This window comes from Ambystoma mexicanum, chromosome 6q (genome assembly GCF_040938575.1).
Source record: "Ambystoma mexicanum isolate Mex_15411 chromosome 6q, UKY_AmexF1_1, whole genome shotgun sequence".
In the NCBI taxonomy this organism is placed as follows: Eukaryota; Metazoa; Chordata; class Amphibia; order Caudata; family Ambystomatidae; genus Ambystoma; species Ambystoma mexicanum.
The window spans coordinates 1,074,525,791-1,074,543,604 of NC_090937.1; the positions used below are offsets into that span (position 1 = coordinate 1,074,525,791).

The window sequence follows — 17,814 nt, forward strand, 5'->3', positions numbered from 1 at the left end:
GAGGCTAGAGAAACAACCTTGCTCCTTTCTGATGTGAACCCGTGAAACCTCGACTGAGGGAATCGTATGACCAAGGACAATAGCCCAAGCGTGCTGCAACAGATGTCAACTATACACGGAGCGTGTCGATGTTGATAAGCGGGAGCGAGGGAGACTCCTGCTACCGTGGTACCGACCTTGACTCCAGTTACGAAGAAAGCCGAGCGGTTCATCACAACCGGTGAGTCGAGGGGAGACCCAATAAGAGGCAGGCTGTGGTGGATGAAAGATGCAAAGTGGCAAAATGAACTAAGTTCAAAAGAACTGTAAAGTGTTGGGGGGAGACCAGCTGCAAAGGGAACCAGCACCACATGGGTGCTAACTCGAGACTCTGGTCAATCCCTGTGTGAATGAAAACTACAGAAGGCCGTAGGAGAGCCGCCAAGATAGGTCATACAGGAGGTCAAGCAAAATCCCGTACAGTCGAAAGCCTTTGATCTTCGAACATGGGGAAAGCCAGGCAAGTGAATCCTGCAAACGTTTAAGAAAGTCGAGTTGGCAAGAGTAAACCCGACAGAGAGATGTCCACTGGAACTGTTTAAAAAGACATTAATATTTGTGAACCAAGGAAAAGCCATAGTGTGCCCAGTGAAGGGAGGCTGAAAGAAACTAGGGGTCAGCGCCCGGAAGAGGGGGGACCAGGGGTGAAAATTCCTCACCCAAAGTAAAACCAGGAAACATCTTTCATTTTGTTGAAGGAACTTTTGTTTTGCTGTTACATCAGGCCCTCGAAGGCAAGAGTTTTCAAGAGAAACGAGACTTGGCCATCGACGGTCCTGATAGCTGCAAGTTGAACTGTCGACTCGTGCTGGAGAAAGCTCAAGTGTGTGCAGTGCTCCAGGATCCCATCTTAACCTATGTTCAAAACATGGGGAAGGGAGATCCAAGCTTCTGCATCCTGACATATTATTTGTGGACACTTCTTTCTTTTCTTGAAAACCATCCCACACCCTTTTAGAATTGGTTGTTAGGTTTGACAATAGGTTTCCTAGTATAGGCCCTTTTTGCTTGACACAACGCCACTAGGACCGACTTATTTTCATTTCATGTTCGACGCTTGCTCCCATCTTAGATTTAGGTTTAGATTAGGCGTTTTTCCAACCTGCATACAGTTTAATAAATACCCTTGAACTGAGATCACTCATGTCTGTCTTTACTGTTGCCACAATGAATTCCTCACAGACGCCAGCGACCCTCCCGGGTGAACGACCGAGTTGGGGAGGCAAGGTTAAGCGTGTGGTACTGACCTTGACTCGTAAACAGTAAAGACCAGAAAGAAACGCGCACGGCCGGTGAGTTGGCAAGCGATGTGCGAGCGGTATGTGCTAAAGAAAGATTGAAGTGGCAACATTATATTGCACGGTTGAAGGCTGCACGCATGTGGATGAGATGCAAAGAAAGGCAGACCTGTGAATGAACCTTGATGTAACGATGGCTGTAAAGTCAGCAATACTGAGTAATGGAGTGGTGCAGCGAAAGGAAGTAGCCCACTCAAAAGTCTCTGTGAAAGGTGAAACGTTTGTAGCAATAAAGTGAATGGATTGTTAAAGCGAGGTGATTGAATTTGACCCCGAGAAAAGGGGAGAGTAAAAAGGTGAACGTTGGTGCATAATACAGTGAACTACCCAGACCAGGAAGCACTGGGGCAAATAACATAGGAGTGTCAATTGGAAGCTGTAAAGTCGAAGTGGTCCTGCAGAGGTCTGTAGAAAAAAGCCACTCGCATTCGAAAGTCTTCGACATCAGGAAACGGTCTGAGCTCGACTGAGGGAGAACAAAGGTGTAATAAGTTAGTGGAAGGGCAACCCCTGGAGGAGGTGAATTAAGCTTCGGGAAGGGAACTGCTGCAAGTGTTTTATTTTGCTGTGAAAGATCTGAACCCGATTGAGGGAGACCGATGTGAAGTTCACTTTTGCTTTAAGAGGTCTGAGCCCAACGGAGGGGGACCAACATGCACTTTCTTTGTGAGCTATGTTTTGGAAATTGGAAAGTGAGACTTTACCGTGGAAGGCTAGGCAGGCCTTGATCCACGTCTTGAACTGCCTTTATGTTAAGAGCCTGAGCCAGAGTATGTCATCTTGCCTACAGGAACCGCCTTACTCCTTGCAGTCCAACGTGGGGAGGAGAGCTGACTCATCCACATTTATTCTTTATATTTGAACACTGACTTTCCTTTGCATACATATTCTCCTTTAACACTTTTTGTACAAGATCTAGGGCAGGCATCGGGTTTTGTTAATATAGGCCTTCTGAATTGATGGCCTCAACTAGGACTGTTTTATTTATCATTTGAGGGTCGAGATTATTCCCATTTTAGCTATTGGGCAAAGTAGGAGTTTCTCCAACCCCATTGAAACTTCATTAAACGTTTTACAAATTGTATCCTTTGTGTCAGTGTCATCCTTGTGATACCATGCCTCCCTTACACCACCACCCACGCGATTAGATCTGAGCTGCGAAGTAACCAACTCAGAAACAGGGGTGATGCATATTGAGGGCAAATTCGCCAAGGGATCCACATGTAGGACAGAACTTCTACAGGAATGGGCCCTAGCACAGGAGCGATTAGGGAATCCTGATTACACCCTACATCCCTATATCCCTGTATGTGAAAAAGATAGACAAATCCTTAAAATCCTGGACATGGCCGCATATTTGCAGCTTCAGAATCATATTGAACATCATGAACTGCTCAGTCTTCATCAATCGGCATTTCGAACAGAGTATGGCACGGAAACCGCTCTGATTTACCTTCATACCAAACTCGGTGAAATAATTGAGAGTGGTAAGCTTGCTCTCCTGATTCTGTTGGATTTGTCGGCTGCATTCGACTTGGTGTATCATCTCCTTCTTTTACAGAGGTTAAGAGATTTAGTCAATTGTTCTGAGTCTGCCATTACCTGGTTTTCCTCATTTTATTGGCCCAAGAACAGCATGCGTGACCATTGGGAACTTCAAGGCTGCACAGGAATTACCTATCTCCGGTGTACCACAAGGCGCATGTCTTTCACCTGCTCTATTTAACATCTATACCTGTTCGCTTTTTGACATGCTTGATGCTGCTGGCATTGTTTACACTAATTATGCGTACCACAAGGCACATTTCTTTCACCTACTCTATTTAACATCTATACCCGTCCGCTGTTTGACATGCTTGATGCTGCTGGCATTGTTTACACTAATTATGCGAACAATACGCAGCTGGTCCTAGAAATTGATGATGATTATCATACTGACCTCCTGTCTGTCACTAGTTTATTTGACATGATAAAAAGATGGACGACACAGAATTCACTGGCTTTGAACTGTGATAAAACTGAGCTTATGATCGTTGGCTCATTTTAGAGAATAAAAAGACTTGATGCCCAGTGCTCTCATTTTAGTATTTCTAATAATCTTATTCCAGTTAGCACCCATGTTAAAATAATGGGTGTTGTTCTGGACTCTAGCCTTACAATGAATCAACAAGTTGCTTATATGAGGTCTTCCTGATCCTACACATATAGCTTGTTGAGACAAATTAAGCCCTATTTTTCTACTGAGCACCTTGCCTCATTAGCAGCGGCATTAATCAACTGTCGTCTTGATTATGAATGGTTTGTTAGCAAGAGTCTCTGAAAAGAATATTCACAGTCTCCAGGTTATACAAAATAATGCAGTCAGGACTATTTGTAACCTGGGTCTGCGCAACCATGTAACCCAATCCAGGCGAAACCTTCATTGGTTACCCGTACATCACCGCATTTCCTATAAGAGTTTCACATTGACACACAAATGCCAGAAAAAAGCTCCTAGTTATCTCCCCAATCGATTTTCCAAAGTCACAGCCTTTCATTCTCTTAGATCTACGGACCTTTCTCAGATCCACCTCTCTCGATTTAAACTTTAAAACTTTGGTGGTCAATGTTTCCCCGTGCAGGCTCCCAATTCTTTGGAACTCTTTGCCAGTTTCTCTCCGCAACACACTTTCTTTTTTAGGGGTTTAAATAGGTATTGAAATGTTATTCTTTTTTTTTTATTCTAATGATTACAATGACTGGCCTACTGCATCCTGCCCACTGACCGTTTCCTTCTTTGTGTATTAACTACTCTCTTGCTGTAGCCTTTCTTGGTTCCAGCGCAGTGAGGCCTATGGGCGAGTTACACTCAACAAGATGATTGAGCAGGTTTGCAGGGCGGGCGGTGTCTTTAGATATTCATGGAGTCCACTGAAATGCCTACTGGGTGCTTATCCTAAGCAAAGTAAATCTAAACATGTCACCAATTTCATGGACCAGGCATGCATAACGGCAAATAGCCATGTCCTGGAAGGTACCAAAAGGCCCCCAATATAAATTCTGGCTCCTTGACTTTGAAACCTGGTGCAAAGCAGAAACAAGAGCATGGGCCTTGTCTTTACTGGCACAGGATGATGCCCTTGCTCGAACTTTCGAAGACTGGAAATCTTTGGTTGTCACCATGTTTCACCCATCTGACGCTAAACCGCGATGAAAGATCTGCTGTAACCATCCTTTATAGCCTTTACATGACCAAGGTCCCTTGTGATTCTCTGTACTTTGTACTCTGTTGGCTAGCCCTCCCCTGGCTGGTGGCCCTAGGGCTTTCTCAATGCAATATTGTCTCTGAATTAATACTTCTGACTCACGCTTCAATGATGTATGAGCCTGGTATATGTATTGACAGTTACGGTAAATTTGTTCTCATAACATGTATGTTGGTGACTATGCAGTGATTGTAGCTTCACCGTATGCATTAATAACTGTGTATTTCACCTTGACTTGAAAATTAATAAACATATTTAAAAATGAAATGAGACATGGGCCAGGGGAAGGTAGTCATTCCCCCTGGGGGTAGTGAACTGTGAATCTAAAGGGAGAGAGGGACCTGGGGAATGGAGTCAATCCCCTTGGTGATCTGGAATTGTGGGACTCATTCTCCTGGTAACCAAAACAACGGGAAGGGAATCATTCCCATGGTTGTATTGAACTGTTGGATACTAGGAGAAGGGAGTCGTCCTCTAAGCAAATGTCAAGGCTTTTCTGATACAAACTGTTAGATAGGCAGTGTATCTAACAAGGAGAATTACTTGAACTTTCTTTTGTGTTTTGACCTGGGAAAGGGAGCCATTTCCCCAGGAAGAAGTAAATACTTGGAAACGCACTTCTACCCCCAGTCCAGAAGAAGAGTCATTCTTCGGGACCAAGAAGACCTCCCTTATCTTTAGATTAGTATTGAGTGTAAGGGACAGAAGTAGTGTTTTTGACAAAGAACGGTGGACTATTGATTAAACAGACATTCTGACCGAGCTGTTAGTCTTTTAGTTGAGGCAAGAAAACCCCTCTTAGAGTTAGGGAAAGTTGATTTCTCTTTATTTTCTTAAACAATAAACGTTTATAGTAACCACTATGCCACCTGTGTCAGTCTCCTCCTTCTCCACCTTTACAGTAGTCACACACCAATTCTGCAAGAGGGGTCAAAAGCGACTAGCACGTTGATAGTGTAGGCTTATTTTCACAAATTGGAACAGTTCGGCACACTAGCTACATCACATACATTTGGGGAGCCACATCGTGGTGTAGGGAGTTTGTTGCCAGGAACCCATTCCATGTTCCCAGCTCCACATTTGCCACTCTCAGAAAATATGGACCGTCTGGGAAGGAACAAGTCTGCTTGCCGTTGGCAGGAACATCAATCCAGGTCCGCAGCCCAGCACTGACGTGACCAGGTACTTAACAATCACTCACATATGGCTGGTGGTAAGTGCACATTTTGTGACTTGCTATTAGGACTTTCGGTTAGACAATTATTTAAGTTAGGTAAAGTACACAAAGGCCATAGGTAAATTTAGGGTTATATGTGTGTGGTGGGATCCTCTGTTTCTTATGAGGTGCAATGCTTTGTATTCAATTTAACATCCGAATCAGCAGGAAGAGATCTTATACTTGGGTAATTGTTTTAAAATATGAGTGACTTTGTTGTGGGTGCATGCTGATGTTATAGGTTGTTTTTGGATAACATCACAATAATCTGCAGCTCTCCAATTTTACACTGTTGCATCTTTGAGCGTCCCACTCTTACATTACATGTAAAATTATGAGTGGAACGATAGGCAAGCATGTTTGTGGTGCACACTCCCATGCCTTCTTCATATTATAACGTTAAATATTTATTGAAAGCATTTTACAAGGTAAGATGGCCTTTTTAATAATAGGCGATTAGCTGCTTTTCCTCAGTAACTATCTCTTTGAGTGAAGTGGTGTCTCTGCAATGATCAAGATTGCAAATCTGACAATAATAACATTAATATCTGAAGCTGCACTATTACTTGTTTTAGCCTTTCTAAAGCACTCAGTTGGAAAGGGCTGAACAGTGTATTTTTATTGTGAAATTTGGGCTGGCAGATATGAACTTAATCTCCTTTTTTAATTGTCTTCTATTGTTTAAAGTGTGTACCTAGCTCGAGAGCAGTGGATAGTTGTACAGAGTGTGTTTAGCCAGCATTTGGGCAGCCATCTTTTAACAGTAGCACAGTACTTTAGTACTGTGAGGTCTGTCCGGCGGTATGTGCGGCCATTGGAATTGGTCCATGGTCAGGTGTCATTGAAAGAGCCATGTTTTGAGAGAGTTGAGAAATTGAAGAATTGTGGGGGCATTCCGAGCCGACACTGGCATCGGGTTCCAGAGGGTGGGTGCATGACAAGAGAAGGATTGTTTGTGGGGCCTCGCTATGCGGACAAGTTGTGGTTCAAGCCGGTTGGCCAATTTGCTGCGCGAGGAGCATGTGCCACCAGGTATGTGGAGCTTAGTCGCCATGTACGCTGCTGTGATACTCGCAACTGCTTTGCAGATGATCCATGCAGTCTTGAACACTATCCTGGCCTGGAGTGGAAGTCAATGCAGTTTGCATAGGTTGGGGGTAATTCAGTCAAATTTCCATGCTCCTGTAATAAGACGTGCTGCAGTGTGGTGGGCTGCTTTAGGGGAGACAAGTGAACAGCTGGGAGCCCTGTCAGGAGTGCATTTCCCCTGTTGATGTGCGAGACCACAAGGGTATGCACTACAGTCCGGAAGTCCTGTGGCAGGACAAAGGGCCATTGTTGAATGTTATTTTAAATGTCTTTTTGTAGCTGGAGGATAGAGATTGTAAAATACAGCAAGTAGGTGAAATGTTGTAGAGGATACAATAGCCCACGTTATTTTTGTTTTAATAAGTTCTTGCCAATGATTGACTGATCAGAAAAAGCTGTTCTGGGTAAGATCCTGCAGTAACTAACTTATGTGGTTAAAGGAGGTAGCTGAAAAGCAGATCCAGTGGTCTCAAACATGAATGAAGGGGCCACAGTTGTTGCTAGAGCATCCAGGGGCAACTAATTTCAGGTCACCCTTCAAACTTCTCAACAGAAGCCTGTTGATCTGCGATTGACTATAGACGGATTAGGGCTCATCTGGGTCAGTATCCTACAGCAAACTAGGCAGGAACATCCAGTAGAATAGTATGATTCAACATAGTATTAGAGGCAACTCAGGCCTCTGCATCTAAATTGAAAGCTGCAGGTGGGCCTGTCAAATCACGTGGGCAGCAGTAAAGAGAACAAAGCACTGCCCCCCCCTGCACAAAGCTTAAGTTTCAGCAGCATGAATGTGAACTGCATGATGTTATACGGCACTTCTTGGGATGCATTTATAATCTAGAAAACTGTAGGTAGTCTGAAGATGCTCCGGTGCGATGGTTATGTTGGGCGTTCCTGGGTGATTGAGTGAGCTGATGCTTCATCTGGACCTATTTGGGAGCTTAAAAAGATTGGGGGCGCCCCACTGAAATTTTCAGTTATGGACTTTAGTTCTTGAAAGGGATGCAGAATATGATCTGTGTACCTTCCGCTTACAGTCTAGTGCCCAGATATTCAGAGCCGATGATGCACAAGTGTAATGCAAGTGGACCACAATGATTTGGCAGGCAGTGTGTACATTCAGCCACCTAACATTGCATAGAAGTTGCATTTAAATCACATGCAGTTCCTTCCACAGTTAAAAAGCAGCTGCAATAATGTTAAATTGAAAGAAAATATACATTTGACCTGAGCTAGGTTTAGGATATCGATTGAGAACCCTCTTTGGTTGTAGCCCATTGGTGTTTTCTTGCATATGGGTAGGGGGTAAATAAACAAGCATTGCCAAAACCAATGTGTATGGCTTTGTAAATATAGACAGTAAAGCCAACACAGAACAAGTAAAGAGTATCATCTTTATTTGCAAAGCCAGACCTAGTGCATTTGTCAGCAGGGTCGTACTGGGCCATAAAATTGTCTCGGGCACCAATGAAAAAGTGACCCACTGTTGCAAATGGCTATTCACTTCTTTTGTGACACTGTTTGAATAGTACCTAAGGGGGAGTTTTTTTTTTATAAAGTCTGATTCAAATTGTGCTTTTTAAAGAATATTTATTCAGCAACACTGGTCTAAAATATTAGCCACGTAGTGAAGAAACTCATCAAACTGGCCCATATTTGCCAGAAAAGTGGCCCACTTTGACCAAAAATCTTGCCCACACTAGCATTTTGCTTTTTTGGTTCGTCCATGGGCCTATTGCCTTATACGCTGGCCCGAGCCGGTTTGTTAGTGCTTGTACAATTATGGAGTTTACTGTGTTGTGCTACACAATGACTGAGTTAATCCTTTGCTTAGTTGATGTTGGTACTTGTATTTTGCCAAAAACGTGTTATGCAAACATCATAAGCTTATCACAGCTTGCCGCCCTTTCCTGTCTCCTGCCAATTGCACAAATCTATCCAGGACTATGGTCCTCTACAAAATCGATTACTGCAATGCCCTCTATCTGGGCACTAACCAATGCAATATCAGAAAACCTCAAATCGTCCAAAACAACGCTATTAGAGCGGCCCTGAACATTCCTAGAACTGCACATATTGCAACATACAGACGGAGCCTTCGCTGGCTCTCAGTTACCCAAAGATTCTCTCTTAAAGCCTTGGCACTCACACATAAAAGTATCGCTAACCTAGCCCCCAGCTACCTTTCCAACAGGTTCACCTCGCACTCAGCTGCGAGACCTCTCAGAAGCGCACACACTAATTGCCTTGTCATCCCACGGTTCAACCTCCAAATATCTGGAGATCGCAGTTTCCCTGTCCTAGCAGCCAAGCTGTGGAACACACTACCCAACCCACTCAGAGCTGAACCTTCCTTCACTGCCTTCAAGCGTAATGCCAAAGCTTGGCTATCCACCCTCGACTAAGGATGACTATTGACTGTAACAATATTCTATGACACCACAGGCTATTTAAATGTCTCTGCCATTGCATTCTGCCCTATCCTGTAAATTGTATACCTTCGATTATGTCACTTGTATATTGTAAATTGTATACCTTTGATTATGTCACATGTATATTTTGTATATTCGAAATGTAAATACTGCTATGTAAGATGACTGTAACTAAATAATGCGCCCGGTTGCCCTCGGGCCTTGTGCGCTATACAAATAAACAAAATACAAATACAAATACAAATAATGCGCTTCACAAGACTGCCTAATTAATGGCGCACATATAGGGTGATTGACAAATGTAAACTGAAGTGCATTTGAAAATTCAAAGAAGGGGTGCAAATGAAAGACTTGTTCACTTCCGTTCCCCAAAAGAAGTGATCGGGCATATTTGATATTTTATGGCGACAAACCAAGAAAATACATACACATAGCCAGCTCGCTGACCAGATTGTCTATATCCCTCGGTTTCGCTTGTGGCCTATCGGGAGAGTCATTTGGGGTGTTCATTTGGGGGGGGGGGTAGACTGGCATTCCGCAGGTCCAGTTTAAGCCCTCATAGAATTGCCCCTACCAGGTCCAGTTTATGTGCGCACAATCGATATGCAGAGAATAACTTGTCAAGAGCTATGTACAAGTGTCATGTCTGATGATATTAGGGAAGGTGAAAAGCACAGTCGACTATCCTATTTGGACAGAACATCGCCTGGTAAGGAAAGAGTGTGAGGCGTCTGCCAAAGCCCTGAATACCAAAGGTACCAGCCCTACTGGTTTTGATGCTTAACTAGTTGATATTTGCCTGACAAGGTTAATGGCCAGTCCTCTGTTGTATTCGATTATTTCTCACTAACCCAAGTAAGGTAGCAAGAGAGAAAGACTGTGTATGCTGGCATGTGCTTGGAGACCTATAAATGACATAAAAAATTAGAGTTGTACTTAAGAGGTCAGTCCACTCTACTGCCCCCATCTGGGCTACTGTCAAGTTATAGGAGCCACTTTTTTAAAGAGTAATATGAAAAGTGGAACACCCAGAAATAATGCAAGGTATCCAAATGTCCCAGAAATGAGAGCATAATATTATGTCTGCAGCGAAAGCCAAATTAACTAGCATGATCTGTGCCTTTGGAAATCTACTACACTTTCTTACCTAAAATGCAGTCGCTGCCGACAGTGTACCAAGCAGCATGAAACAACACATGCTTTTAAAAGCATCGTTCAGAAATCCCATCGCAGCTTGGACAGCGCCACTCGCTCCTACAAAACAGCAGCTGCAGTAACAGTGCCCAGAGCTTTCAGCAGGATGCACTTGTCATGCCACGCACAGCAGCTGACTGACAACAGGTCCTCTCTCTTCTGACGACCGCCAACTAACCCTACTAAAAATTCTCTAATGCTCTGCATACCCACAGCCCAACACTGAAGAAACTAGGCACATACCTCTCCCACAAAAAACGGAAGCACTGCAAACTACAAGAAATCTTCTGACTCTCCACAACACCCAAGATGCACATAAACCACCCATATACATCCACGCACCAAACGCCACAAACAAACCAGCACACAGTGACTGCTTTCTCGGAACTGAAGCTACCACCAGCATATCAAAGCTCTCTAGTGCTTTTCCCTCTCAATCCTGCTAACAACCCATCCCAACCCACTTCCTTTCAAATCCAGCAGGGCGCCGGGAGACCATGAAAATGGGAGTGGTGCGCGGTACAAATCACAATAACATAACATACTGTGTATCTTCATGGGCTCCGGATGTGAACAAAGGGCGCTCAGGCAAGACAAATTTGTAACGTGATGTATAGTACGTTTTAAGCATAATACTTGGTTAACTTGTTTTGGAGAACAATATGATCAATTCCTTTTTAGTCACAGTATAAATGGTTGTTTATTTTTTTTCCTCGTGCAGGTGATTGAAAAGCCAGTGGCGATGACACTCCATGAGCTAGTGCAAAAAGCGGCTGCACTTTATGCTAATAGAAGAGCAGTGTGTTTTGATGACTGCAATATCCATGATCCGCACTCGTACACTTACAATGAGGTAGTTCAATTTGCTGAAGAACTTGCACATTTCCTACGAAAGCACTGTGATCCTGCAGAGAATTGTGAAATAGGCCTCTACTGCAATCATGGAATAAACCTGCCATCATGGATTTTAGGGTAATATTTGAGTAACATTTCTTAATGTTGTGGTTTTCTTAGATGCTTTTAAAATATGTATTGGCATATATATGCATTGGCATTTTCCCATTGATTTCTAAATCACACTTGTGTACCGCAAATTTCCTTGTATTTTCAAATTCTCAAAATGCCACAAAAACATTGTACAGTAATACACTACAAAACATCATCACTCTGATGATGAAAATGATGGCAGTAAGCTTATCCAAACAATCAGGCAACAACTTTTATAATTAGTAGCTATATACTATCCAAGGCCATGGTCATATTATTAAAACAAATTATATCAAATTTCTGTTCTGCAGAAAGCCTCTCACCCTGTAAAGCGGTAGTTCTAAATTTGCATCTTTCCATGTCCTCCTTCCTTGTATGAAAAATGGCATTAGCAGAAGCACACTACGTGGTCATTGTATCTGCCACGGCCACTAAATTCATATGCCCCAAATTCCAAACCCCCCTAGTTTTGTAGTACAATTATTTTGAGGCGGGGTCAACAAGTTCATTCATCTCAGTCCCACAAAGATTTCCTTATAAAACCTGAATTTTAGGGCTTGCCCAGTTGTAAGAAGGTGTCAATGTTCTGTGTGCAGCAGACATGGATGGTGTCCAGCTTTGTGTAGGAGATACTTGGACTAGTATATTGTGTGGATGATCTTCAGTGACATCAAGGGGAATTGGCTGGAGATTCCTTCCTCTTGGAGGATGCCATCAGAACCCCAATCTGATCTTTCTCGATCAGCCTCCCTACATCCACCTCCCATGCTGGAATGTGTCTAACAGTTATCCGGTTATCCGTACATTTCAGTATTGCCTTATGAAGACATAAGATTGGTTTTGATTGTATGCCATTTACTACTATGTTGGACTCTAAAGCAGAGTGTGCAGGTAGATTGGAGAGGATTACAATCTGTGTGTAGGGCATTTTTTGGTTGCATATACCTAAAGATATCTTGCCCATGTAGTCCCTAATTGCTTTCAGTGGTCTATGTCAAGATTAGATCTCATCTTTGACTACTCCTGTCCCCCTGATGTCACATTTGCAAGTCTGTAATTACCACCTTCCAAATTTGTGACATTGACTACATAGCAGGTATGTTATCAACCTGGATGGGATTCCGGTAAAGAACCTGCAGTGGTCCCCTATCTTACATTCATCACTTTCTTTCCGTTGTCCAGGAAATGTTCGACCTTTCTCTGTAAAACTAGTAATCGGTGGTTGTTGGTTGGGCACCCAAGTTGTGCTTTATGAGCATCAGGTAGTCCGAACCCTTCATCCTATAATGTTGGATATTTGGTATTTAGTATGATTTGTGATATTGTATGTTTCCATAGTAGTCTGTGGACTGTGCTTTCTTCCCTGGTGCATTCACCAGCAAGACCCACATATGAGTGGTACAGTAACACATAACCAACATGATAGTCTGAATTTTAAACAACATGACTCTACCCATCAGTGCTCCAGATATGATTTGGAAGTGGGAGTATTTTACACCATATCTTTTTAAAGTTGGGTGGAAACTGTTTTTTTAGGGAGTAAAAATGTCCAAGACTATGGCAAGACTGAGGCAAGCATTATGCTTAACTCTTTTATTACTGTTCCCACAGCAATTTAAAGCAAACTTCAGATATATAATTATTTTAATTTGTTTTATTTTTTTTTAACTTTGTAACATTTTGTTTCTCTCCAGGACCTCCTGGAAGTGTAGAAAACAATATAATGGTAACACAGTTTGAAAAATCCATAAATGTTTCTGAACTACCAATGCCCACAGTTCTTTGGGCCCCTGTAGTCCAGCCTCACACTCCTTAGCCAGTCTGGGCCAACCTGTACGTATAAGATGACCCTGGATGCCTCTCTACTCCTCCTTTCTTTGTTGCTGTTTTCTGAGCTAAGTACCTTTCTCAAATTTCTTTACCTTGTCATTCTAACGCTTTCGCGTTAACAAAATGCACAAACATAAGCATTTTATTTGGTGAATAGCACACGCGTCTGTATTTGTAATAGAATAGCATTGAGCAGTATTTAAATATTACCTCATATAAGGTTCTGAGTAAGCCATACAGAACATTCTCTCTATTCGTTCGGCGTTCTCTCGCGTCCTGCTTTAGCTTCATATTATAGTAGGACCCGGAGCCGTGAGTGAACGCACTTGCGTTAGGCTCCAGGCCCCGCCTCCTCAAGCCGAGTACGCTCGGCGTACGGCTTCCCGCTCAGTCTTTAGGACCCAGCGGGAGCCGAGCGGCGTACAAGGACACCCCAGCAGCCACCGCGCGCCGCGGTCAACAGTTATTCTACTACTTTCAGAGCAGAATGGTGTAGCGTGGCGTGAGCGGATTCATTTAATACCTCTAAATTTGCATAAAAAAGGGAAATCATTGTTTTTGGAGGTTGTGTGGGCTAGTGGCATTTCTATACCTGGGCAAAAAAAAAGATATACATACATAAAGAAAACAAGCTGAGGTGCCAGCCTATATAGATATGGCACAGTATTCAGAGCCCAGAGGATCAAGGTCCACCTCTGCTGAATGGAGCTCTGAGGAATGGGCAGAAGAGCCCATACAAGTATACCAAGATCTCTCCCAAAGCTTTAAAATGCTCCTGGGAGATCCCTCTTGCCCAGAGGTTGGACCAGCTAGAGGCCATGCTAAATAAGCAAAAGGCCATCCATGGGAGATCTAAGAAGAAGAGGGCGCTCAGCCCCTGCGAGGGTACCTCAGCAAGACACCCCAACCCTGGGGTTGATCAGAAGGGCAGTAAAAAGGCTCGGCAGAGCAGAGACTCTGATGCCCCTGAGCCAACCTGAAGGGGTAAGTTTGATGCCCCAAGAGCCAGTTGACCCAGTGAGTAGACTAAAGGAAGCTGTCCTAAAAAGGGCAACAGTGCCATGCTCTCCACCCCCCCCCCCCGACCCCAGGGGTGTACAATGTGGGGGAAGAAGAGGATGCCGGATACACACCAGATGAGGAAAGCGGGGATGAGGATATACCCCCGCAACAGCCCGAGGTGATAGAACAAATCCCAGACGAGGAAGGTTTGGGAAATATGTTTTCGATCCCGAAGCAATAAGACATCCTAAATCTACAGATTGGGTGCCTTCACCCAGAGTGGCCTAGTACATGACCCTCAACATAAGAAAACCTCTCGACCGAGAGATCAGGTAAAAAATGAGAGCGGAATGCCCCAGGCTTGAGTTGCTGGGTAAGGTAACGGACACCCCAGATCTCGACCCTAAGATGGTCACATTTGTAACAAAATCTGCCAAGGATATAAGAAAAGGGGTGGACAGAGCATGGCAGAGCTGTCGGGATAAGCTTTTGGACCTCTCTGGGCCCCTCACAAAGATTATGAACTTAGCCAAAAGGCCCATGGATACAGGCACCCCAGTAGACCCCCAGGTGCTAGCCAACTGGTTGTAACGGGCAGTCTGCCTACTGGGGAACGCGAACTGCGCACTTTCGTCTGAAAGGATGCGCGGAGTGCTATTAAAGATAGACAGCAAATTAAGCGACCTATCCTCTTACGAAGCTGGGGAGAATGCAAAAGGAATGCTATTTGGAGAAGCCTTCGCCAAGGAGATGAGCCAATTCGTAGGGACATACTACGCCCTGGAGAAGGCCCAATCCTCCATCAGGAGAATATTCCCCGGACGTGTTTTTGCCAGGACCGGACGCCAGAGGGGTCGAGTGTCCGGTAGCTTCTCCTCTGACAGAAGACCCTAAGGGCTGAGGACCCAGTACTGGGAAACACATCAGCAAGACAACTTCTTCTTAGCGAGAAGCCGTTTCTCGAGAAACAGAAGAGGGAGAGGAGCTTTCAGACAGCAGAGTGCCCCAGGCGATGAGTATGATGACTGCAACCTACAACGTAGGAGGCAGGACAGTCTGGTTTTTGCAAGCATGGCGTGATTTATACAACGATGCGTCAGTGTTGCAGGTAGTGTCAGGCATGAGTCTAGAATTCGTAGGTACCCCATCTCAAGCGCAAGAAGCAAATCTGTTGTTCAAGGCGAAAGAGCACAGCTCTCCAGTGAATTGCATGACCTAGCGGTCAAGGGAGCGATAGAGCGGGAAGTACAGAACAATCCAGGTTTTATCAGCAACAGGTTCCTGGTACACAGGGGAGAGAAAGTCAGACCCGTCAGAAAACTGAAGAGCCTAAATGAATGGATAGTTTACAGGCACTTCAAGATGGAAGGAATTCACCTCCTGCAGGATCTCATCCGGACAGGAGATTGGCTGGTCCGTTTGGATCTCAAAGATGCCTATCTCACAATCCCTATCGCAGAGCATCATCGAAAATATCTTCAGCTCCGATGGGACTCGGAGATGTGGAGGTTCACATGCCTCCCCTTCAGTCTAGCATCCACTCCGTGGGCATTTACCAAGCTCATGAGACCCGTAGCAGCGGCCATTCGAGAAAGAGGGATAAGAATGATAATTTACCCAGACGATATTTTGATCCTAGGTCAGAGCGCAGCACTCCTGTGGGGAGCAAGCAGCATGGATATGTAACCTAGTGACTTCCCTCGGTTTCATCATCAACGTAGAGAAGTCAGATCTCCGTCCCGCTCAGCGAATAGAATTCCTAGGCTTCGTGATAGACACAAAGAAAGCATTGCTGGAATTACCAGCTCGGAAGGTGCGAGAAAGAACTGAGGACCGTTTTAACGAAGAGTTATTTCTCTTCACAACCTAGCTCGCATAGTGGGTCTCTTAACAGCCTCGATTCAGGCGATTTTCCTGGGTCGGTTGCACTACAGAGCCCTTCAGAGGTTGAAGATCAGGCACCTCACAGAGGTGGACTATGTTATCGCCAGTTGATTTCACTAGACCCGGAACCCGTTAAAGAACTCCAGTGGTGGTTACAGAACATAGAGGCCTGTAACGGCAGAGCTATCTTCGGAGATACACCAGATTTGGAGATGGAATCCGATGCCAGCAGAGCAGGCTGGGGAGCTTGGTGCGGAGGTCTACAGACAGGAAGAAAATGGTCGCAAGAGGAACTCGGACTACACATAAACTGTCTGCAACTCTTAGCGGCTCCTGCGCAGTGAAAGCATTTACCAGAAATCAGGTGAGCTGCTGTGTCCTTCTCAAGATGGACAACATTTCAAAATTCCGATATGTAAGCAAACTGGGGGGAACATTTTCCAAAATGCTTGCAGAATTGGCGAAAGATTTCTGGCATCATTGCTTACGCCACCATACATCGGTATCGGCAGAATATTTACCAGGCGCTCAGAACACAGTGGCGGACTAGAATTAGACCCCAGCAAGTGGAGGCTGCTCTCGAGCATTTTCTTTTTTTAATAACAATTTTTTTGTTTTTTTGTCCGTACGTACAAAACATTCAATATTCAATCGAACAAAAGAAATATGACTGTTCACAATGCTCTTTCATACGTATGCACAGTTATTGCTTGCGTATATACATATATATGAAGAAGGATTATACATATACAAAATCGACTTCGGCACATTCTTGGTTATCACAACCGGGTGTTGACAGGTAGTTGTGTTGCGTTTTGGAGTGAGGGCGAAGTTGCACGCTGGAGCTCGTTAGCTCGTTCTCTGCCTGTTTATGACGTTTGTTCCCATTTTCCCCATATTTTATCCGCCTTGGCCAGGCAGCCTCGTGCTTGGTATATACGGCGTTCCATTAAGATGATAGCATCTACATCTGTGGTCCATTGGTCATAGTGTGGGGTTGTTTCTGATCCCCACAGTTGTGCGATGTTTCTTTTGGCAATTCCCGTGGATGTTGAGAGTAGCAGCTTTTCGAAGCGAGACATTTCCCCTTCCTCTTAAATCCCCAGGAGAAGGAGTTTGGGGTTGGTTGGTATTGGGCGGCCCATGACCCTCAAGAGCCTTTCACTGCATTGTCGCCAGAAGTGCTGTATTCGCGTGCATTGCCATAGGATGTGGTAGAAGGTTCCTTCTTCTCGTTTACAGCGTAAGCATTTGGGGTCGGTCGCTTTGCCCCAATTGTACAGTGCTAGTCGCGGGTAGTATATTCTGTGAACTATCTTTAGTTGAATGAGCCTGATTCTGGCCGAGATTGCAGTGTCTCTGGGATACATTAGGGTTGAAATCCATTTTTCGGGTAGTATTGGGCCTACATCTCTTTCCCATTTCGACTTCAGACTCGATAATTCTGTCGTGGCAAATTAGGAGATGGCGTTGTACATGGTGGATGTGACTTTGTTTTTCACACTGTCTACGACTATGTTTCTTTCTATTGGTGTGCATTCCGGCATGTCTGTCAGTTGGTCCCTTTGTTCAGAGAGTGCATATTGCAGCTGTCC

The 17,814-nt window shown here is 44.3% G+C and overlaps 1 protein-coding gene across 3 annotated transcripts in view; it reads left to right on the top strand.

Moving 5' to 3' along the window:
• AASDH (aminoadipate-semialdehyde dehydrogenase) overlaps nucleotides 1-17,814 on the top strand; it is an 853,386-nt gene that overhangs the window by 31,266 nt on the left and 804,306 nt on the right. For 2 of the 3 annotated variants that reach the window (XM_069631618.1, XM_069631617.1), the window contains exon 2: nucleotides 11,238-11,488. In XM_069631618.1, coding sequence (XP_069487719.1) covers nucleotides 11,259-11,488 — 230 coding nt within the window. In that variant the 5' untranslated portion in view covers nucleotides 11,238-11,258. The remainder of the gene's footprint in view (nucleotides 1-11,237; nucleotides 11,489-17,814) is intronic. The other variant, XM_069631619.1, reaches the window with a different exon arrangement.